At 33.9% G+C, this 25,414-nt stretch overlaps 1 protein-coding gene across 1 annotated transcript in view; it reads left to right on the top strand.

The window, feature by feature from the left end:
* Positions 1 to 25,414, top strand: part of SKAP2 (src kinase associated phosphoprotein 2) — a 156,884-nt gene that overhangs the window by 3,154 nt on the left and 128,316 nt on the right. The window contains exons 2-4 of the mRNA XM_061197853.1: positions 6,501 to 6,606; positions 7,220 to 7,245; positions 14,673 to 14,780. Coding sequence (XP_061053836.1) covers positions 6,501 to 6,606; positions 7,220 to 7,245; positions 14,673 to 14,780 — 240 coding nt within the window. The remainder of the gene's footprint in view (positions 1 to 6,500; positions 6,607 to 7,219; positions 7,246 to 14,672; positions 14,781 to 25,414) is intronic.

The following is a 25,414-nucleotide window of genomic DNA, read 5'->3' as shown; positions in this document are numbered from 1 at the left end:
ATTGATAGCCTATACTTTTTATAAAAGTGTTGAATTATTTTCTCGTCCCATGAATAGAAAAAGGTTTACAGATTTTTGTTGTTAAAAGTAAATTGGGGACTGCCATATGCACTACAGGCAACCTTTAATTTTTTTTCACCACAATGGAAGAACAGGTTTAGCTGGGATGAGTAGAATCAAAGGATTATCCCAAATCTTGTCCATTTAATCTTCTCCCACATCCAAATATTTTGACTGGGATGAACAGCAAGAATAATCTTGATTTATGTGAATTTTTCCTCCAGGCAGGCAAGAAAGTGAGAGGAATTGGAACCACTGCTCACCACCCCCACCCCCAATCCCCTTGATTTGTTTAATCACCCTTTGAATACTGGACTCTTGGTGGTTTGCAGTTAGATATTCTCATTCATTTGTTTTAGACAACATATTTTAAAAGGAAAGCTGTAAGAAAATGTTAGTTTCTTTTTATTGGGTTAGAAAATGAAACCAATGTTGAAGAAAATGATGGTTGTTAGTATACTCTGAAAAATCAAACCCAAACCAAACAAACAATGAACAGAGTGGTGTCTGCAAAGTGACCCTGAGATTTTGTTCACTTGGCAGTCTTGATTAGAAATATTGCATTTTCCTCTATTGAGGATTTCCAGGACATTTTTAAAAACCTTCACACATAATTGATAATCCCTTTAGGGACACTAGGTAAAGAACGGAATTCAGTTGAGATAGAGGTAGAATTTTTTTCAATGCTGAGAATAGTGTGGTTTGATTTCCACCCTTCCAAAGTTCCATTTATAATTTGGTCAACATTTCGGTTTTATTTTTCTTATGAGAATCATTTATGGTGTATCTAGTGTCTCATAACTTCCTTCTGGGGCATTGGCTGAGTATGTAAAGGGAAGAGTGCCACCTACTGAGTCACCAATAGTCACCTACTTCTTTAGCACCTGGATTTTCCTATAGAGCAAGAGCAAGCCTGCCCCATTTTGGCAGTAATAACTAATGAGTTTAAAGTTGATATGAGAACCTTTGATCTTACAGTGAAATCAGTCTATGACACCTCTAAGATTTTTCTCTTCTAGAAATAGGAATATATGTTTGTAAATCAAGGGACCAGAAAGTTATAGTTTCTTGTATGGGTCAAATAACATAGATGACTTAAGATGTGATATTAGGAAAATTATTTGCCTATGTTAAGCATACAATATTCTGTTTTTTCTTGGGAGAGGATCTTGGCTCTCTTGGTTTTTTTTCATGACTTTCCTTTTAAAGTATTTTCATCTCAGATTACTAAATAAAGCTCTTGATAATATGCTAGTATGCACAATTTTATAGTTACCCAATCCAAATTATCACTGGTTTTCTTTTAAAAAAGAAATCTAAATATTCTAAAAAAAGAAGTATATAAAAAATTTCCTAATGAGCTTAGCTCTACTTAATCAGCATTAAAGTATTACTAGAAAGAGGACAGAAACATCAGAGTGGGAAAAGCCTCTGGTGATTTGAAACACAGTTCAGTTGTCTCTCATAAATTTAAGATTATGTGTCATATATGGGTGATAAAAGTGGCATAGGCTAGTTTTTATATACTCATTATTCACTTAGTTTGTCTTTTTCAATTAAAGCCAAGTCTATCTTTTTCATTCCACTGAGTTTACATTTCTTTTTCAATCACATAGTGAACACATTACAATACATGATACCTAACAGTGAATATAGTATAAATCTCAGACTAATGTTTTATTCACTGTGGCTTCTTTGAAAATGTGTGGTAAAGAGATTTTGATGATTATAAGGTGCTATTTATTGAGTCATCTTTTAGAGGTGAAAAATATTCATCTCTATCCTTCAACAGTCCAGTTTTCCACCAAAATAAGTCATTTAGCCTCCAAAGCCAATTTTGAAAATGTTATCAGATGATTGGATTGTAAGACTCAGGTATGTTTTTCCTATCATACTTTGAGAACTCCTTGTGCTTGTTCCTGTCTCTTTTTCCATGTTTGAAAAGTCCACAGTTCAACCATAACCTGTAAAGGTGCTGGGTAATCAAGAGAAAGACATTTATTAGAGCTATCAATAACTTTTTAATTAGCCATTTTCCAAATTTGGGCATTTAGCTTAATTGGTCTACATGTGCCCAGTTTAACTGATTTTTATGTTTTCACCAGGAGGTGTTTGGTCAGACCATACCCTCCTTTAACAGAGAAGAGAAGCTTCTCTTTTTGTTCTGATGCCAACTTAAATTCTAGGCTGAGATTCTTGTTTAGTGATAGCACCTCAGTGAATACAAAGTGCAACTTGGCCCAATTCATAAAGTAGAGAAAGATGTGGAATTAAGTCGTAAAGCCATTTGGGGGCTGAGCATGTGGTAGTGGATTCACTCTAATTCTGGCCCCCCTCTCCTATACAATTCAGGCCATCACAGACGCTGTGTGTGTGTGTGTGCGCGCGCGCGCGCGCGCGCGCGCGCACGCATGCGCGCCTGTGCCTGCACACTTGCATGCCTGCCCAGGGAGGTGAGGTATTGGTTGGTTGGGGGACTAGGCAGAAGACACCAGGTGTTACCTCTGTGACTTGTTTACAACCTCCAGCCTGGATGTCATATTCCATGGTGGAGGATGGTGAGGGCAAGTGGTCAAACCCCGGCTTTCTTAAAGAGTTGGAACCTGTGCTATGTACTCAGCTTGGAGAAGCCGACGACAGTTTATAGTTTGCAAGAATTTAAAAACTGTCGTAACCTTGTGTGGTTTCACCTTGAAACTGTAATTAGTATGGAAATTGGTAGAAAGCTGTTAGCTTGTGTGTGTTAGATACCTGTCCTAGCCTCTTGGGCTCTAGGGGGAGATGAGTGGCTGATTTTCTAGGGGGTCCATATGTACAGGAAAAGGAAAAGGAAAATTTGAGTACCACTCGGTGATTTGGTGTGTGCTAAGTATTTGCCTCTTAGGGGTTGCGATGGCTATTGAGAAGTTTCTAACTCAAACTGCTTGAGGATTGCTGAGCCAAGACATGATGTCATCTTTTAATTTTGTTTTCAGACCTTAACGTTTATCTACAGAGCGGTTGTAAATCAGATCTTTCCAGCGGCCTTCTCCCCCAGATCTTTACAGTTGTACCGGGAGATCAGGTTTGCTCTGACAATGCTAAGGTGTAACAGGAGCAAAAATCACCACCACATTTGTATTCGCTGAGTAACTTTTTCCTTGGTGATGACTTGGGGTCAGAGGCGGATGGAGATGGGGCCAATTCTGGGGTTAAATGCGGCCGGCGCTGACCTGCGGTCTACGTGACGAAGCGCGGAGCGGCGGTAGGGATTAGACCTGGTGCTTAGAGGGCGCCGGAACTGCGCTTTCTCCACGTGGCCGGGTGGGTCCTTAAGCTTCTCCTCTCCCGTGGAGGACGCGGGTGAGCCGAGATCCCTCATGTGAGAAAGGAATTCTGTCTAACTCACCAGGCCAAGAGGCCAGCGAGGAGGCAGGCTGACCTTTTCTTGTAATCGAATTACGGCTGTTCCCCGAATTACAGGCAGTCTGGAGTCAGTGAAATCTACATATTAACAGAGGGACATGACCCCTAAAGGAAGGTAGAAGAGGGCTAAAGCGCTCGCTAGTTTACCGTTTGCAGGGCTATTCAGAGCACAATAAAAAGCTTCAGATCTCTTTTCCAACCAGCCAGGGGAGTGCTTGAGTCGCCCAGGACTTTTATTGCTCGCTTTTGAAATATTACCCTGGCTCTGAGCTACAAAGCCGCAGATCCAGTCCCATTTGTCTGGCGAGGGCGCTGCCCCAAATCAGTGCTCCCTGCTCACAGCGCCAATGACGGGAGCCCTGGGGTTTAACACTCCGAGTGTCTCGGACGGCGGAGTCCGAGCATCTCCCGGTGAAGGCCGAGTAACTTTCCAGCACCCGCTACGTCTTCGCGCCGGGGGAACGGGGTCGGGGCTCCGCGCAGTGGCTCGGCGAAGGCCGCGGGCACGTCCAGAGGGTCTCCTGTGCCTAGGGGAGGCTGGTTTCGTTCGATTTCAAAATAAATGGGCACAGTATGGATTTTAAGAAAAAACCCGGATTTCAAAAACTTGAAAACCAATTGAGTCTGTGGGCACCAACAAACGAAGATTATTTCAGGAATCGCTTCCACTATGAAGTTCTTATTTGTTAAAAACAAAAACAAAAAAACCCAGAAAGCAGGTTGTACGCTTTCCACATCTCCTTTGTGAAATAATTTTTAAAAATCAATGTTTGTTAAATCTTTTTAGTTGCCTTAAACCCCTTTTGTGGCATAAGTTTAGGAATAAATGCATTAAGACTACTCTAAAAATATAGACTTTTCCCCTTGCGCAATCTCTGAATCTCCTCCCACTCAGAAAACAAACAACACAGATTCTTCCTGCAGTCTCACACTCCTTCAACAAGTATTTCCTCACAAAATAACATAGCTCAATAATTTAAAAATATTTTTGGCACTGTTAGGAAACACTATATAGAGCATTACAGCCTTTTGTTTTCTGAGTTTTTATACAACTGAAAAGACCTTTTAAAGAAATAACTCGGGCTGTAATTCGTTCTGTTATTGCTTCCGGAGATAGAAAATAGATCCTGTTTGTTTAAACTTGGATTGTATAATGAAAATGTAAAATAGGCAATTAAATACTCGTGTGGATGAGGAAATTAAAGACAAACACTGAGTGAAAGTAACATTAAGCAAACTACCAATCGTTATTATGCCAGTGATTCTCCCAAGTATTGAGTCTGGTTGGAAGAAAGAATTGGAAGAAAGAATCAACAGTAGAGGTGCTACTCCTTCTCTTACTCCAGTTTCTTAGTAGATTTATTGGAGCCATCTCAGAGAAGCCAATGATCTTTTCCATTTCAGCTAATATCTGAGTGTCCAGAGGTTGCCTTGCTCCTCTGGGTACATACAAAATTTAGAGTTGAGAGAAGAGTGCTTTTTTATAAGTCTCATTATTCTGAACTCACTTTAGAAGTGTGGGTCCAATTTGCACTGGTACTGGATTATGTCTCTGTGTCCCCCTCTTCAAAATATGGACAGCTCAAGGAAAGAGAAGCTGTGACATTTTGCTTTTGTTTCATTTTGATAGTTACTTTTAACATTAGTCAGTAATGGGCTTCAAACCAGAAAGCTACTTAAAATTATTCCAAGACTAAATTTTAATTATTTCACTTATATTGATTTAGTGAAGAATCACTTTTACACAATCTATTATGAATGAATAGAATAACAGTTTAATCAGCTTCACTCCTTGGATCAACATACTTTTGTAATCAAGAATTTAAAATCAGTTATAACATTTTATTTCAAATACTAGGCTTTAAGTTGCTAATTGTAAGTACAGTTGAAAGACTATTTGCTATACTGCTTTGAATTAAGTATAATATTGTATGTTTTGATACCATCTTTTTATCAGTGTGAATTAGGAGACAAATTAGTTAAATAAAAAGAAAGTAAAACATATACACATCTCTTCAATATGAAATATGGGTGGTTTATAGTCATGCCTACTGAAAAAATTTTAATGGTATCTTCTATATTAGATATCTCAAAGTAACGTTTGAAATTCTGAATATAAAGTTAATTTAAACTTGTACAGTATTTCATGAACAATAAGAGTGGGGCTATTGTAAAATCAAACCAATAAGGATTTGGTGGACTTGTATACTAGAGAGAATTAGAAAGCAGAATAATTTGGAAGTTTACTGAATTAAAAAAAAAGAGGCTTTGTGAAAATGTTATATGAGGCCATAGAAGTCTTATCTCTTGGTTACTATATTTTAAAATAGTGGCTAAATCTATTTTGCCACTTTTTCCTTTGTTTAAAGAAATATTTCCAAGTAGTAATGCCAAGGCAGGAAGCAAGAGCACACAAAACGACGCAACTGATTATCTATTTTATTTGAGAATAGCTGGCCAGAGTAGGTGGGGCAGGTAGGAAAGAGGAGGGTTTGATTTGGGAATCTTGGCTAGAAAAAGGGATTTGTTTTTCCTTTAAAGCATTAAGCGCTGCATATACCTGAAAATTGATTACACTGGGAAAAGGATGCCTTTGCCAGAGACATTAGCTTATATTGATATAATATTGTGAATGACCTGTTCATACAGGAACTCACAAAATACTAAAAAATGATAGTAACATGCATGAAAGCTCTGCACTTGCTTTTATACAGAGAATTTGTTTATGGGGCACCATAGTTTGTTAAAACTTGCGTGCTTCTTCCTGGTTTAATGATGCCAAACATTCAAATAGCATTTGCTCTGTTAAGCATAAGTAGAGCATACACATTTTATTAGCTAAGTGGTGAACAGATTTGTCCAATTTAGTATTTGAAACATACTTCAATTGTTATGCTTTGGATTGATAAATAACTGTAACAAATTGTACAGATATTAACACTTATGGGTAGAAACAATCATTGTCCTATTTGTCTTCACAAAAAAATGATTCTTTCCTATAATTTGTATCCTTTTTCTTATATTTCATGGTTTAGATGTTGAAACATTTGTAGCAGACGTACTGAGAGGGGAAAATTTATCCAAGAAAGCAAAGGAAAAGAGAGACTCCCTTATTAAGAAGATAAAAGATGTAAAGTCTATGTAAGTCACTTACTTGCCTTTTATTACTTATTTCTTACTTATAAGAAACGTTGTAATTAACATTTTAATGAAGGACTGATTATTGTGGGATTAAATTTTTTATGTTCTAATTTAATTGGGTTGAAGTATTTTTAAAGGACAAACTATATTTCTACTATAATAGTTTTTAAAAACAGACAGGCTTATCATAATACCGTTTTTTGTGAAGCCTATTGATTATGTATTTTTCTAAGCATTCTAGCAAAATCCAACTGTTTATTTTGATTATTTGAGGATATATTTGGTTTAACTGATAAGACATAGGTAGATTGAGAATTTTAACATAAATACGGAAGATACCTCCAGATACTCAAATGAATAAATGTAATTTAAGTTGTATGTATTAAAGATATATTCTGGTTTTACTACTGTAACTTAAGTCTTTAAAAATACCTTTATTATAAATCCATAAGCCTTTTGGAATTATCATTTCAGGATAGGAAGTAGTTTTTTCTCTAAATCTATATTTACAATATAGATTTTAAAATAGACTTGAATTATTGCCATTGATTAGATCTTGTTTTGATTTGTCAACCTTTATTTTAAAATATAATGTTCTTGCTTTATTTTGCAGCTATCTTCAGGAATTTCAAGACAAAGGTAAATTTTCAAGTTTTGTCAAACTTGACATTTTTTTTCCTTGCAGAGATTTTCAATAGGAAAATCTAACACATACTGAAATTTGATAGTTGGAGTCAAAATTTAAATTTCTCTGTTGTATACTTAGACTTTAAAGATGAGAGTGCTAGCTCCCCCTGCTGAGAATAAAATTAAAAAACATATCTAGAATCTACTCTGCACAATCTTCTTTTGCACAATCTTTCATGCAGAAATCTGTGTTTAACATTCTTAGGTTTTATGGTTCTTAGAGTTCATTGTGGCAGAAGTTTGTTAAGAAAGGTATATACCTGCAGTTACACACGGAAGAATTGTGTGAGGCAGAGGCGAGATACCAACCCAACACCATTTAACCCTGTAGAGATTACTTTATAGTGGTGATGGAAGCAGGAGGGCCTGTGGCTGGGTGCTCATAGGTAATGTTTCTAAAAGGTAATTGGTTTAAAAACAGTATCAATTTTTGTTTGAAAGCATGAGTAAAATCTTTTTCAAATGCTGGTTTTTATTATTCTTGTGATTCTTTTGATATGAATAAATGTATGCCATAGACATTTTCAAAGAAGGGGATTCAGTTTCATTTTTTTGAAATATGTGAGAATGCTGGTAAGCTGATTGTCTTCCTTTAGATTTGAGAGACAGCTGCTTAGCGTACTGAAAACCAAATCCAGAAAGGCGTAGGAAGTTTCTACTATTTCACGTCTTCAGTTCTGTAAGGGAAACTTGGTATGGCCCTTACTTCCATGATGCGAATTCATAGGTCATGACCTGAAGCCTGTGGATGCTGGTATGAGGGTCACAACATGAGGTCAGTTAACTATGTGAAGCTAGGCTCTGAGTTTGGGGGAAGCAGTGTGGCATCTTCTAACTGGGGTTAGCAGATACCACAGAGTAACTCATATCTCTGCCAACTGATAAGTGAGAGAGTAATGACGGTTTCAATAAACCAACTACTTAACCAGACAAACCTAAAATCAGTTAAGAGGAAACCACAGTTTCTTTTCACATTAAGTCATCACAATTGTTGTGATTAGAGGAAATAAGGAGAGATTTTTTTCCATATTAAATTTTTTAACACTGTTAAATAAAGGGAAGAGCAGGAAACTCCTCCTCTCCACAAATACCTACTTCTTTGTTCTCTATAATGAATCCTAAACTGTGGGTTTAATCATGTTGTATTTTGCTTAGTTGAGTATAGAAATAATGAACTTATGCATTTTAAGTATGATAACTTTTATACAGTGCACTGTTTATAGAGGAAATATTACGTATCAGATTCTGCCTTTTTTCTTAAAAGGCACATTTTGTTGTAGTGGTTACTTATTGGACTCTCATTGTGACTTAATTATTTGTACGTTAAACATTTTTAAGCTCAGAAAATGTGATAGTATAAAGTCATTGTAGAATTGCATATGATTCAATAATAGGGTAGGAACTTTCCCTTTGGTATTCTGGTTTAGGACTTGTTCAGGTGTGTGGATATTAAAATTACATTACTGAGATACATTCTTTGTCTCTAAGGAGAATGGAAGTTTATATAGTATTTGATAGAAATTGAAAAATGAGCCTAGAGTAAGAGTTCAAATAACACAGAATTCAGAGATTCCCCATAATCATTTTCCTCTGAATAAGTCATTTGTAGTTCAATACTGCTGTATTGAGTTAACTAATCACCAAGAGCGCCTGCTCAAAAGTAAGCCTGTGGATAAATTAGATGTATACCTTGGAGAAATATGAGAAGCTGAGTAATTTTATGCCATTCTACTCTCAAAGTATAATTCGACTGTTCTAAAAAGACTATTCCTGTAGTTTGTTAGAAATAGTAAAGGGAAGTTAGTACAGGCTTAATAGTTGAATAAGCAATTGCTCAAAAGACATATATTTTAAAAACAGGAATTTATTAATAATCAGATCTCTACATTGAATAAATTGAATTCATGTAAGTATATTTTGATAATGCTGCTTTTCTTTTTTTTCTTACATTTTCTTCTTGGGGTTTTTGGATTGTCTTCATCCAAGGAGACCTGGGCAGAAATCCTTTTGGCTGTTTCCCCTCTCTCTCTTTCTCTCTCTCAGGTCAATATAGGGTCACAATGAAGTGACCAGAGGCTATTTTCCTGCTTTTTACCTTTATACTCCTATTTGTTTCACATACTTTATTTATTTATTTATTTTTACATGATGGTTAAGTACCATTTTAATACCATTATTGGGAGAAAAAAGGACCTGGAAGAGAGTTCTTAAATAAAATGAATTAATTCACATTTACTCATTTCAAATAAGTGAGTTATTAGTTTCTTTAATGTTCACAGATGTCTGTTATCCTTCCTTACTTTCCTCTCACATCTCTTCTTATAGTCTTTAGATATTGTACATGACAGAATAACTATCTAACTCTAGTTTTTTATTCTTAGTTACAATGTAGCCTAGTAATATAAAGTATACTCCTAAATACAGGCTTCATGCACTAGAATTATGCTCATTTTAGAATTATTTTACAATTATGATTATTTCAGAATTTGTTCTCTGTCACATCATAAGGTCATAGCGCTCTTAAATGTGACTTGAAATAATTTTTTTTGGGATGAAAATATATTACTATTTGAGTAAAGGTGTTACTGACTGAGTATAAAATAGAATTTTCTAATAAATATTAGGTATATGATAAAAAAGTTTTACTTGTAGTTGTATCTTGCCCTTATATTAGGCTTGTTTTACTCCAGTGATGATTTTGGTATTATTATTTTCTATATTAGGCTTGTTTTACTCCAGTGATGATTTTGGTATTATTATTTTCTTTATAGAATAAGATAATGTGAAGATACCTATGCATGACACATAGTCAGTGTTCAATAAGTATTATATTAATGTGTATTCTCAGATTCAAGTTCATTTATCAAGAGGATTTAGTAAATCTTGATTTATAATTCAGTTTTCAAATAAGTTTTGAGGAAACCATAAATTACTAAAGGAAGGGTATGCATATTAACATGAGACAAATATTTCAAGAGAATATTTTTCAAATATGGGTGTCTACAGCTTTAAAAAATGTGAATATATTGTTTTCAATTCTCTTTAGATGTCATAACTAAAAAGCTCTCATTTTCTCCTTTAAAATATTTTTCCTCTAAATTAAAAAATTTATTTAGTAGATTTTATCCTAAAACTCCATTGATATTATTAAATATGAATAGGTTTACTTAGAAAGCAATTTCCTTTGACCTCATTGGTATTATTAAGTTAATTTATGGACTAAACTAGTTTTTTGAGTAACAGGGCTGTTAGATAAGAAGGGACCCATTTTAGTTTGTTCTGATGGAATCCTTGAGAACAGCAGAAAAGTCAGAAGTTTGGATGATGTTTAACTTCGTTTCCTTTACTCTTCCTAACATAGTATATGTTCTGTTGAAAGTTAGCTCCCCAGTGAAATCTGAGCAAATAACTTGCAGCTCCCTTACCCCCACACCCCATCTCTGTCCTTATACAAATGTGTTAAGCATGTTTGAGATTATGGGGCCTATAGCAGTAGAAGTCTGTTTCAAAGGTAGTACTTGAGGAATGGTGTCCTTCCTTTAAAATTCTGCCTCATGTTTGCATGCTATAAATTAGCCCTTCTATGGTAGAAGAGTTATGAAGAGAATCTTATTTGTGGTGACTCAAATCTTTCAAATTTTTAAGAATTGAACTACAGGTTCCCTTAAGAAATGACAAGTTAAATGTTTATGTCTATTCATAGCTGTATATTATCACTTGAGAAATTATTTTGGACACGTGAACTGAGTAGAAAATTAGAAATTAATATTTTTCACTCACGTAATTTTCCCCACCAAGTTTACATTTCATTCTCTGTAAAAGGGAATGGTTATCATCTGAATTTTAGGTATATTATTTAGTTTACTGTTTACCTGATTGCATTCAAAATAGAACTGTATTTGCTAAAACAAGCAGTAGATTGGTTAAATCACCTTCAATGGTGGGATCATGACTGTTCAATTGCTGTTGGGCTTTATCTCCAGGCATTTAGGAAAATGTTAATTGACCGTAAGCCATATAAAAAAAAGGGATAATAGTAATTTGAACCCAACTATTAAAAATTTAAAAATATTTTTCAAAGAAATATGCTGCTGTGATACGATTAAGCCTTGATTTTGATGTGTTATTTAACTTGCCAATGAAATTACAGGACAATAAGTCTTGGATCATTGTCTTTTAGACTGTTAACTTTGTATCATTAATTAAACTTTTGAAAGTTGTGGGATAAATCAAATGCTTTTCTAGGGAAACAAGAAACAGTATTAATGAGCAACAACCCCATAATTATCCTTCTGAGTACATAACAGGGACACATTCATGTCTTTTCTTTGCGCAATAACTTTTACAAAGAAGTATTTTTAAACTGATCATTAATTTTATGACCATAGAAATGAGATGCAAAATTTCTGCTGTTGTCATTGGCACAGGCTCAAGGCACCACTGACATTATGTGTGATGGTAATAGAATGGCTGCCAACTAATGATTCTGTAGACATTTCATTTGAGTATGCTTTTCTTTTAGATGTCTGATTAGGCTGTAATGCTTTCAATTATGTCTGTAAATTGTATTGGATACGTTTACCTGATGCCCATTGTTGCTTTGGAGTTCAGTTTTCTATTACATAAACACAAGTTGAACATTTTCCTTTTAATTTATCGAAGTCTTTGCAGGTATAGTTGCAAGTACTCAGCCCCTGGGGAGAAAAAATGCTTTGCACTGCTCAACAGCGACCCCTGTGTTCAATTAAAGCTCCTTATAGTATAGCAGCTCTTTGTTGAGTTGAAAAAATTAATTAGGGAGGGGGGAAAAGGGGTGGATCATCACTGGAACAACAGTAAAATGAAGAAGACTATTTTGAAAAATGATGTGTTTTTTCAACTTAATGCAAGTTAAAAAGGGAATAACCCTATACAGATGCCACAGAGATGCTTATTCTTTACTTTCTGAGTTAAATTCAAGGAAAGCTTTAAAAAAGGGGGAGCGGGGAGGAGAGAAATGAGGCCAGTAGCAGTACTTAATTTATTTTGTCTTAGATAAACATAAATATCACAGTATTTTTTTTTAAAAAACCAACATTTGAAATGAACTGCAGTTCTTAGAATGGTAAATTGAAGACAATTTTACTTTATAATCCAAAAAGTGTTCTTTTATTTTTGAACAAAACCAAAAACCACAGAGGTCTTTAACATGTCAGTGACTAATTTGCGTAGAACAGTCTTAACTTATATTAAATATTATTGAATTTATAGCTTTAATAATGATGTTTTTGCTGTGTGTGTGTATGTGTACATACACACAAAAATATATAATGGATATTATCAAAGGATAATAAACTAATTCTGATTTTCAAAACTTAAAAAAATTTTTTTGTTTATTTCCACACAGAGTTTAATAGATTTAAGCATGAGCATCTGAATTTTTTTCAAAATCCTTTCCATAGAATCATTAGCTTTATTGTTGTATTTCTATACTTAATAGTGTAATATGCTAAGTGCTAAGTTATGGTGATGTAGTCGAAGTGTCCTAATACTTTTTTTTTCATAGCAATATTTATAGTTCATGATTTGAAATATCCTTAGAAAATTCATAGCATAAAAATTCTTACTTTATTAAGAATATAAGGATATTTTAGCAATTTTGAGCAGTTGAGAATTTTGTGGTCTTTACTACTGTGTATTCCATGAGCTGTCATTTTATGTTCAAACATATTTTTACTAGCACTTTTTATGAGGTTCTCTCTTACCTCATATTTTAAATCAGACCACTCTTCTTTCCATAAGAGAAATATTATAAGGGATCACTGAATGTTCTGAGAAGTACTTTGAACATCTTGAAAGAAAGAGAAATTAAGATCCGAAGAATGAGTAGTATTTGTACATGTTTCTTGGAATTTTAATTGGGGAAGAAACATCACCATGTATGGTACACATAATGGTATAATCACTAAGGACAATAAGATAGTCATCTCTATATTCTGCTCTTATTGTCTTGATGGGAGATATCTTTACTTTCAGGGTAGGGATGATGAATGCTGGTAAAATATCAAAATTTTAAAAAGTAGATATGAATATTGATTTTTATTATTTTGAAAGAGGCTCTTTCCTCTACCAAAAATATGGTGAAAGTAGGGTGCAACCCATCAGATGCATGTCAGAGGATACAGATATCCTTTTGGAGAGCCAGGTAGCTTTAATCTGGATCTGCCCAGCAACTATGATCTAAAAGTAATACTATAGGCACTCTAGGATTCCTATGGAGATTTTTCACTATGATTTTTAGGTAATACCTGAGGTGGCTGGTTTTCTCTTGAATTTTTAACAAGTAACTTGAATTGTTAACAGATCATTTATATGGTATTAAGCATACCTTTTTCCTTGTTGTTGAATATGGATGAAGAATGAGTGCTTAGATATAACTGGGATATAGCAAATGTTTGATTCACTCTTTTAAAAAATTATTCTAAATGAGTATATGGAAAAAACCCAAACCACAAGATTTTATTGTGGGGATTAAATGACTTCAAACCAACCAATCAGCCTAAGATTTGGAAATCATCTAGAAAACTAGCCAGAACACAAGAAAAAATAAAGTAACATATTACTGAATGCAAAATCGAAAGTGTCTAGTTTATAAATCACCTTGTTTGAATTTAAAAGGTTTATATGAATTTTAAAGCAGTTTTTCCACAAAAGATTCCTGCTCTTGAAAACACAACTGAGTATTTTTAATCTATTCTAATGTAATCCTGTGATTTTTAATGAAAACATAAAATGTTCATATGGCTTTGAATTATCAATTTCTCATCATCATTTTTCCAATTATTGAGTAGGTAAATGGAATTAACTTGAATTATTTTCTCTGTTGTGCTTTCCATGCTTTTTTTGGTTGCTGTTATTGTTATTTTGGTTTTGTTTGTTTTCGTTACACACTATGTTTTAACCTGCTTCCACTTTTTTGAATTCATCTTTGTAGAGACCATCATAATTTTGGAACTTGTATCCTTTTGTAACAGAAAGAAGCAGTTGTGTACTGACTTTCAAAAACTTACTTTAGCTAAATTACAGCAAATATACATTAAAATAGGATCTGTTTTTATCTAGTTCAAAAATTTTTCTTTGGTTTTCCATGAAAGTGACCAAATTTAATAGTAAAATTTACCTCTTTGATAAAGTAACACTTTTAAAGATGGCTAAATTATAAAAGACTTTTCTCTGATTAGTTTTTGTTTTTTTATAGTATTTTTAAATTTAATTTTTACTTTATATTGGGGCATAGTTGATTTACAATGTTGTGTTAGTTTCAGGTGTACAGCAAAGTGGTTCAGGTATACATATATGTATATATATATCCATTATTTTTTTCTCTGATTCTTTTATAGGTGATATAGGAGATGGAGAAGAATATGATGACCCTTTTGCTGGGCCTCCAGACACTATTTCATTAGCCTCAGAAAGATATGATAAAGATGATGAGGCCCCCTCTGATGGTATGCGACATTTTCCCATAGAATATACCTCTTGACACTCTAACACAAAACAGTGCAATGTGTAAAGGTGGTGGTCTTGTCAGAAAGCAGATAAACACAGAGGCTTCAGTTAACTTACCTTTACCAGAACCTTTAAGGAACAGAAGAGCTCTCTCTAGTGGTTTTCCTAAGTATGTAGTTCTTTCTTTTCCTAGGAAATTTTCTTTACTTGAATTTTTAGGAGAGTGCTTTCATCATCGTATGAATATTATCAGTAAGTTTGTTGGTTAATTTGATATTATCAGATTCTTGCTTAATTTTATTGTGCTGCTTAATGACTTGTTGTATTTCATTATTTTATAAATAATGAAAAAGGTTTTTGATCTCTTTTTTCCTGAAAACTTCATACAAAATGAGTTCATAAAATATTAAATTAATTATTCCTACATTGCCTTCTCTCATTGAGACAGGTTTTCATCAAATGCTTCTTTTAATAATACATTTTCATTTTTCTGATTGTCATCTAAAAATATCCTATATTACACAGTAATATTATAGTTTTTTGTATTAATTGAAATGGTAATAAAATTGATTATTTATCTCTTATTAATTTTTAAAAACTTGCCAAAGTTATGAAACTTGTTTTTAGTGTAGCATGTGCTTTCTCTGTTATGCCACCCAGTTGAGTGCATCTGAATCATAGAGACCTATAAGGGTGATATATAGGTACAAATTAAGAATGTGTATTGATAAATTAGCCATGCATATTAATTTGTGGCACTCAAAGCTTCATGTAGACATAGAAATGAATAATGCCTTCTGCCACTATATGATGATCAAACTGTGCAGTTCCATCTCTAAATACAATTGCTGAATGAAAATATGCTTCCTGCAACAGAGCACTCCACATTTTATGTTATCCAGATTATTCCCTTTGGAAACATAAATTGCTTTTATGAGGTATAAAATTATGTCTATTGCAGAACAGGGATAAGTCAAGTACATGCATAAGTGATAAACATTCTAACCACTGATTCTGAACAACACAATCTTTTTTTTATATTCAGAACTCTGTACAGTATGTAGCAACAATAATCATATCCATTTTATGTCGAATTTTACATTTTGGCAAACATTTAATATCTAATTTTAAAAGGAAAGAATTTCTTTCTCTTATATTCTCTATTTTTTTAAAAAGATACACATTTTTCTTCAGTCACACTTATTATCTGAAACAGAGCATTACCCTTTCTAACCTGATCTTCAAAAGCATTTCTACTAGAAAATGTTTTATAATCGATGAAGTAATATTTTCAGGCAAAACAATGAATTATTATTTGAGTTGAACTATTTTTCAGACACATTACAATGGTTTGTTTTGCTTCTCTGGAAATCATTGGTAGATAGAAATGAGTATGTTTGTATGTATACATATATAGAGAGTACTTATACTCATGATAATATATAGATATGGATACATACACATACAGAATATATTCATAGAATATATATGCTCAGGATTTCTCAAAATAGCATAGATATTTTGATGTACCAGGAAGCATTCATTATGTGCCATCTTGAAAAAATTACAACCTAAGAAATCCAACAATTAAATATATGTGAGAGCCAGTGATTTGTTAGGAAAAGTGAATTGCTATTGTATTTCATGTAAATAATCCTGTAAATAATCATTTACAGGATTATTGTTTTTTTCTTATGAGTAAATAATTTATTATATGTTTGTTTTCATAACCAAATATAAAGAAAATACATTAATAGCATGAAAAAGATTTATTGCTAAAACATTATCAATATTTGAATATTATTTAATAAATTATATTTATGTGTAACATTTAAATTTTTGTTAAATATTGCATTTTCAGCAGTGTTTATGTAAGCAATTCTTAGATTGAAAATTTAACTTTTAGTATTATTCATTTTTGGTATATAAATAATGCTGTTTTTGATAATTTTACATTTTCTTCTAAGAATACTATAAATTAATTTTAAAACTACCACTTGAACTTTTAATTTCCACTCTAAAATATCATCTAGTCATATTAGTTTTTCTTCCTGCAGCTTGATTGTTATATGTGTTCTCTTTCCTTTGCTGAATAAATTTTCCTTCATTGTGTGACCTTAGTCTAATGATATATTAATTATAAAATGATAATGCATTTAACAAGTATAACTAAATTAGCACAGGTCACCAAAAGGCCTTTTGTCAAATCAGATTGTTGTTTTGTCCTTTTGACTTTTACCTTATGGTAGGCACTAACAAAGTATCTGAACTTTGATGGATTATAAACTCCAAACATGATATGTATTTTTCATAATGCTAATGTAATTTTCAAGGTACTAAAAAGGTCAAACCTGCACATCTCTGTGTGCATTCTAAGTTTGTCTTTTCCTTTAATATTTCTTTTTCTCTGTTCCTCTGGTTCAAAAGTTCATTCAGTTCCCAAATGGCTACCTAATTTTCCAGTTATTCCCTCAAGCCATATGTGTTTTGGTTTCTTTATGGTTTATTAGGTACTGTAGGAAAGTAGCATAAGTTATATCTTCTAATGAAATTCAAGCACACTTCAGTGATGCTTCGACTTGATTGCTGGTAGCAATTAAATCACAGCCAAGGAGAATAATGCATAATCTCACAAGGTCCAGACACCCTATAGAAATTGAAAGGGAATGAAAACAGAAAACAAAAACAAAGTCTTCAAACCCTGCCAGACACGCTGTTTCCAGCCTTTTTTTTTTTTTTTTTTTTATTGGCCAACTGCCTGATTGATAGCAAAATCATAACTTGCTGCATGCTAACAGGCAGAGTTCACTTGTAGGTTATTGTGAACTGATAAAGGGTTAGATGGAGTTTTGATTTTCGCATTGGACCTTGGTACACCAGATTAATGGAATTTCAATGAGCGACTAGAGTAGCCACAGCTTTGTCAGAGAAACAGATGGAGATTCTATAGTCCTGTCTACTCATTAATACTAGTTGCCTGAAAGGTGTGCTGCTTTTCTATACAAAAGTGTTGATATAATTGATTTTTGAATAGTGCATTGAAAAAAAAGTACCTTATTGATGACTAGAATTGTAACGTAGATGGTGACAGATTTTTATAAAGCTTGTAGCTTAAAAATATTGTACTTTGTAATTTTTTCTTGTCTCTCTTTGGAAACACTTTTTTGTTTTTATTTTTTGAGGGAAAATACATTTTATAAATGATTGCATGACTGCTGTTAGTTTCATTGTGATTTGGTAATATTTATAAAAATTATGTTTAATAGAAATTTCATTTTATTAGCTTTGTGCTTTTATTTTTTTCTGAAAAACTTAAAACAAATCATAATGGTTTCTAGACTATTGTAGATCACTATTAGAAGTTTTATACTATTGTATGGCTGGATATATTGAGGTGTTAATAGAAATGGTGCATGTCAGTAATCAGATAAAATTAGAGATAATGAAACTCAAAACCTTAAAGAATATCCCTTGTTATACATGTTAGAATGTTTGTTTAGGCACTAAGATGGTAGATGCAGGGTAGCTTTTAGATACTATATAATGATTTGGGTTTCCATTTTTCTATTTTGAAATCATTTTTCATTCATTTTCATTATTTGTAAAAGCAAGCATCTAACCATATAGCACTGTGGAAAGTCCCTAAGGTAAGGTGAAAGGATTCAGTGAGCTAGAAGACATATATTGGCTCTGCCCATCGATGATAGGTTGAAGGATCACAGTAGACATTTGTTACAAATCTGATTCAGTCCTAGACCATAATCACTTTGTGGATAAGAATCTGGAACCTCTAGGGCGTGAATATAGGAAGACTAAAATAAAGCTAAAGATATAGAACAGTCATTTATTGTCCTGGTATCTTCTTAACTAAAAATTCCCAAGTAATATAGGTTACTAAAAACTGTGAGCATTACAAGAACATAGGTTTGTATGAAAAAATACTGGTTTACTTATGGAACTATTTTAAAGTTTGGGATTAAGAAAAAAGGATGTGCTCTTTTGATCATAATTTATAATAGTAGATGATGTTTTTTTCTTTTTTGGTATACGTTTTCTTTAAGGAATCCAATATATGAAAACTTGAACTTATAAAACATGTAAATCGCTTATTCCAAAGGATTACTTTAAGGATTATCTCCATGATGCCTATAAATAATGAACTTTTATAATGCATCTACAACAAGCTTAGATATAAATCCATCCATGTGCATAAACATAAATTTAATGGGTAAATTTTTACACATTACACTTTTTTTTTTTAACATCTTTATTGGGTATAATTGCTTTACAATGGTGTGTTAGTTTCTGCTTTATGATAGACACCAACTTTTGAGGAAGATTTTTTTGTGTGTAAAGTTAGGTGTAGCACTAATCAGTTCTAGTAAAAGCCAAGCAATAGATGTTTTACTTTTCTCTGGGCTCCAGTAGAATGTGAAATAATATTTAAAACCAGGAAAAACAAGGTTCTTTCAATTACTTACCATTTAGGGTAAATGTTTTCCAACTATAGTATCATGTGGTTTTTGATAATAAAAATCATATTTTTGTATTTTATTCTGAGAATTTAGATTAGTTTGCAACTTACATATATCTTTGTATACATAACATATTGTTGCACTTGTGTGGTTTTTTTTTTTTAAACTTTTTTTGGGGTTCTTTTAATATACCAATTGCTAGCTTGTGTTATAGCAGTATAAGAACAATGATTATTTTAGTCCTTCTGTAATGTGTATAGCCTAGCTTCAGGTACTTTGGTAGAAGTGAGGGGTTATAGTTTGGGGAAATGATAAAAAGTAGAAAACATGTTTTTATACTCAAGATATATATTGTGTGATTGAAGATATAAAGTATACACAGATGTAAAATATTTTTATGATTACAAAGGCATATATGAATAAAATAAAACCACATAGCCATTGAGAATCATCTTTTTAATTTTTATGCCATTGAATGGGAAAATACATCACTATAAAACAAAGTGGGCAAATAAGACTATAACAAAGTGGGCTAGATAAGAAATATTGCAAAGGTAATAAAACTCAAATTATGAAAAATAATGCATCTTTAATACAGTAAATTAGCAGTTATTTACACAATTCATGAAGAAAGGAACAAGGTACCTTGGCAAGGCAATGGGGAATTCAAAGATAAAGAAAACAAATTCCTATTTTCAAGAGACCTGTAATCCAGTTGGAAATAGAAGATAGCCACCTATCAGCAATCTAAGTTCTAACAAGGCAGATTCCGAAAATAGTAACTAGTATGTGTTAAAATATTTAATTGATTTGGTCTGTACCAAGGCAAATAATTGGTATCATTGATTTTCTTCCCTTATTCGTTGACTGAGTCAGTCATATGTTTTGGCATCATATTGAATAAACCAAAACATAAACTTTATGCCTACATTCTGAGAGATTGTAGAGGAAATTGTAAATGGAGGGCCTTTTTTTAAAAGTGAGTTTTGCATGGTTCCTGAAGTTTGCTGGAGAGAAAGTGGGAAAATCTGCTGAAAAGAACATTTAGAGTAGAAGTCCAAAAACCAGGTTTTCATACTGATTGGTAATCATTTTGTTGTCAAGGTCAAGTCACTTAGCCTCTCTGGATTTTTATTTTCTGATTTGTGAAATGAAGAGTTTGGACCAGGTGATTGATTAGAAGTTCCCTAGATCTCCAAATGCTTGTGTCCACATTTCAGAATTAGTAAATTTAATGGTGGCACAGAGGTGATTTGCCTGGAGAAGGTAATAACCAGAGGTGATGTTGAATAGGAAGGAGTGCAGTGGGTCTTAGAGGTAAGCAAATGAGGGACAGTAAGAGCTGAATACCAAGTTAAGGAGTTTACCTTTGATTTGGTAGTCATTAAGAGATCCCTGAAGCAATAGACTGATGTGATGAGTGCATATTTGAGGGAGATTGTCCTGGCAGTTAATTGTTGGATGAATCAAGGCAAAGAGACCATGTAGTGGAGGCAGCAAGCTAAGCGCCTTGCTACATTATTCTGAATCTTGACAGCCTCTCTGTGAGGTAGATATCATCACTATTTGACAACGGAGGAAATTCAGGGATAGAGATGTCAAATGAAGGTCATATAAGTGGCAGAACTGAAATTTGAATTCATGTCTGTCTGACTCCAAGGACCAGGCTTTGCTCTCAAAACCACTATATTTTGCCTCTTTCCCAGCTAAGATACTGTTGCTTTTGGTTCAGAGGGTGTTGATAAGAGCCAGGGTTATAGCAGTAGACATTGCATTGAAAAGGAAGGGATTCTTTTAGCCCCTTCCTACCCAAAGTATGGACTGCAGACCAACTGCAACAGTGTCACCTGGGAGCTTGTTCAAAGTGCTAAATCTCTGTCCCCACCCATACCTACTGAATCTGAATTAGCATTTAAACAAGATCCCTATGTACACATTAAAGTTTGAGCAGCTCTGTTCTAATTGTATTTATTACCTTGGCCTTTGTGGCTGAAAAGAAGGGTGAGCCATTGCACTTGGGCTGAATGTGCAGATGTGTACTAAGCATGGCGCTAAGCAATCCCTTGAAGTAGGTAAAAAATATTCTTTACTTCCTGTACTCTTCTGTGGTCCCTCAGCGCACTGCACAGGGCCCCTTCCCGACACTACTGTCTGTGGGTAGTTGTCCCATCTTTGAATCTGTTTCCCCCCTCAAATCAGATTCTCAGTTAAGTACATTGGAAAGGCTTTGATAAATTACCCCTAGGAAAGTTTGCATGTTAATAGAGGAATACCTTAACCCAAGGGAGGTCAAGTCCCACTCACAGATCTTTAGGTATCAGCACTGGGCCAATGGTAAAGATATTTTGGCTGTTGCAGAACACTGTATCTTATAAAATTTAGGCACGTAACAGACTTATCTTTCTTGCTATATATATTTGGATTGGGCCTCTGGTCTTTGTTTGGAGAAGTCACAATGTATAGCTTCCTGTTTTCAGTTGTGTCTCCCGTTTGCAACTGCACCAAAGTGTGAATTAAGAGTTGAAACGTTGAAAAGCAAAGGTTAAGACCATAGACTGACCCACTTGATTTTCGAGGAAGGCATGCTAGCCTGGCACATGATTCCGAAGAGAGCTCCCTTCCTCTGAGACAAATTCCTTAGAAGTGACTGTGCTGGTGCTTGAGGTAGCATCTTAGGAAGGAAAGGGGATTGAACCATCTTTACTTAATATTTATTGAGAAATATGTCTGACACTGAACCAGATTCTTTCATCTACATTATTTCCTTTAATTGACTCAGAACTACCCCACGAGGGAGACATTTTCCCTATTTTGCTGTTGTGGAAACTGAGACTCAAAAAGTTGACTATCATACCCAACTGAGCAGTAGCAAACTTCAACTCCTTTGATCCTTCAATGCCATGCTGCTTAAAAAATTAGACTAGTTTTTTTTCTACTTACAAGAGACATGCATCTGGTTAAAAATAAAAATGAACAGAAGGGTATACAATAAAACGTAAAAGCCTCCTTTTCCACCCCGCCCTAACCCCAGAGGCAGCCACTTGTTACAGTGTCTTCCCTAGCTACTGTAGTAACTTTGGGCACACTACTTCTAGTTCTTGTCTGATCAACCTTGAAAGAATCTGTTGACTCTCTCTATGATGGATGATTCTGCACACCTCCGTTCCCACTTCTGCCTCCCGATTTTTTATTATTTTATTTTTAGTTCTTTTTGTGTTTGCTTTTGACTTAAATAATGATCTTCTTATTTTGTAATGCACCAACCTCAGATGGTGGCTATTGACTCTTTGTTCTTAAGTATGTGGAAATTAGTGCACCCAGCTCTCCTTCCATCTCTCTTTCCACTCTTAAATTCCAAATTTGTTCATTAAATTATTTTTGCATTGTTAAGATCTGTAACATTTATGTTTGATTCTCTAACTCTAAGCTGACTGTGCTTCGTCTACAAGTTGCATTTTAAACATTGGTCCTTTTCCTTCATGTTACTGGTTTCCCTCAAAGGTCTGGACAGCCTTGGCTATTGATTCCTGTTTATGAGCATAGTGTAGGTAATTTGTGAGGGGTTCCTTTGCTTTTGCCTGTCTATATCCTGAAAGCCTTTTCCTTTGAATGGGAGGTCTGATTGGGGGTTGTGAGTAAAGTGGGCAAGGCTTGCTTGGAGGCAGCCTGCCTACGTGTTAGTGAGGAGCACAGAGGCAGACTGGGACCCCCAGTTGTCAAAAGAAGTAGGACATTACTGAGGCAGAAGTTGAATGCTTTTATTTCATTTCTAGTTACAGGTTTTTAACCCCTTTCCTCCTTTTTTGGTACAGAACTGGGGGTAAGATTAAAGCAATTCCTTTATTAAACCTTCTAAAATTATGGCTCTTGAGAACAAATCACTTATGAGTTAAAGGGGATGACTTTGATTTTGTAGAGTCCATCAACAGTTTGGGGGTAGAGTCTACGATTCTTATTCTTTTTTAAAAAATTAGCTTTATTGAGATGTAAATAATATAACCATAGAATTTACCCATTTCAAGTATACAATTCAATAGTTTTTAATATATTCACAGAGTTGTACAAGCATCACCCTAATTAATTTTAGAAAATTTTCATTGCCACAAAAAAGAAACCCTGTACCATGAACAGTCACTCCCCATTTTCCCCAAATCTAGGCCCCCCTCCCCACCTCTTGGGCCTAGGCAACCACAAATCTACTTTCTTTCTGTATAGATTTGCCTAGTCTGGACATTTCATGTAAATGGAATCACACAATATGTGGCCTTTTGTGCCTGGCTTCTTTTACTTAGCATAGCGTTTTCAAGGTTCATTTGTGTTGCAGCACACAGCAGTACTGCATTCCCAATAATGCTTCACTTGTATGGGTATGCCACATTTTGTTTGTCCATTCATCAGTTGATGATTTTTTGAGTTGTTTCTTCTTCTTAGCTATTATTAATAATGCCACAGTGAACATGTGTGTATAAGTTTTTGTGTATGTCTTCATTTCTTCTAACTATATGCTGTACCTTGGAATAGAACTGCTGGGTCTTACGTTAACTCTAAGTTTAACTTTTTGAGAAATTGTCAAACTATTTTCCAAAGTGCCATATACCATTTTATGTCCCCACCAGCAACGTGTGAAGGTTTCCACTTCTCCACATCCTCTTCAACACTTGTTATTGTCTGTCTTTATTTTAGCCATCCTAGGGGGTGTTCAGTGGTATCTCATTGTGGTTCTGATTTGCATTTCTCTAATGACTAATGATGTTGATCATCTTTTCATATGCTTATTGGCCTTTTGTATATCTTCTTTGGAGAAGGCCTAGTCAAATCATTTTTCCATATTTCAATTGGGCTGTCTTTTTATTGTTAAGTTCTAAGAGAACTCTAGCTACCAGTCTCTTATGAGATATATGATTTGTAAATATTTTCTCCAGTTCTGTAAGAACTTAAGTTCTTACACCTTAAGGTGTAAGTTCTTAAGGTGTTCTTAACTTGAGGCTAAGTTATTTCTCAAAATACTGAGTTCTTTAAAGAATTGTGAGATTAATATACTAATTAAAACAGGGACATATCCTAGCCTACCTTTAATGTTATTGTTGCTTAGTGGATACTTTAGAAACTGTGCAGATGGCAAAAAGTAATTTTCTTGCTGTGCTTTTTTCAGCTCAGTGAACTCTCGAATTCTGTAGCCTTTAACATAATTTAAAAAAGAATTCTTGCTTTGTGTTGTTGCAGAAGATATCAATCCCCTCATTTAGCAATATCATCTATGCCTTTTGAAATGTTAATGCAGTAAGGTTTGCTGCATTACACATATAAATGAATAATCATATGGCTCTTCTTTCACGTCAGTTTTACTTTAACAAATTATTTCAGAGAACATATAGTCCAAGTAGATTATTTTGTTGATATCCTGACTTTTTTGGGCTAGATTTTGTCAGTGTATAGTTATGGTGGTGGGATCTAAGGGGTGCTGGGGTGATCATCTCAGAAAAATGGTCACTATTTTTAGCTTTCAAGAAAGAAGTTGGTTTGTGTCTTTGAATTTGTTTCTCCTCCTTTGTAAGGATGTGTGTGTGTGTGTGTGTGTGTGTGTGTGTGTGTTTTGTGTTGTTTTTCTTCCTATATGTCAGTCACTAAACCTAGTAGTCTTGCCAGATAAGGGAGCAACATGAATTATCTAAGCAGTGCTACTCAGTGTGTAGTCTGCAGACTGATCTGAGTCTGTGATCTCTTTGCTACTGGTCTGCAACAATATAAGTACAGAAATTGAGATTAAGCACTTAGAAATGTTTATAGCATTTTGACATTCTTGCATTATCCAAATACGTGATCATTATTTTTTCTAGTAATTCATATTATATATAAAATACATACATATATACCTATATGTATATACATATTTTTAACCAAAGTATTAATTTGTGATGTTGTGATGTCTTGGGGGGGAAACTGGTCCTTTATCACAGTTAGAAGAATTGATCTAGGGTCAGAGAGAGAATTAACTACAGTAGTCTTAGTATCTTCATCTCCTATCCTTCTGATTTTTGGTTATTTTTTTGGAAGTCTTATATCTATATCTTATATCTTTCTCTATATCTTCATCCATAGTCACAGTCATGTTTTAATTTATTTATTAGGTCTATTTTCACTATTGAGGAAATTTTAGG

The sequence above is a fragment of the Eubalaena glacialis genome, chromosome 8, assembly GCF_028564815.1.
Source record: "Eubalaena glacialis isolate mEubGla1 chromosome 8, mEubGla1.1.hap2.+ XY, whole genome shotgun sequence".
NCBI classification, from domain to species: domain Eukaryota; kingdom Metazoa; phylum Chordata; class Mammalia; order Artiodactyla; family Balaenidae; genus Eubalaena; species Eubalaena glacialis.
The sequence above is the reverse complement of the archived record's forward strand: the minus strand, read 5'-3'. Positions and strand labels throughout refer to the sequence as shown.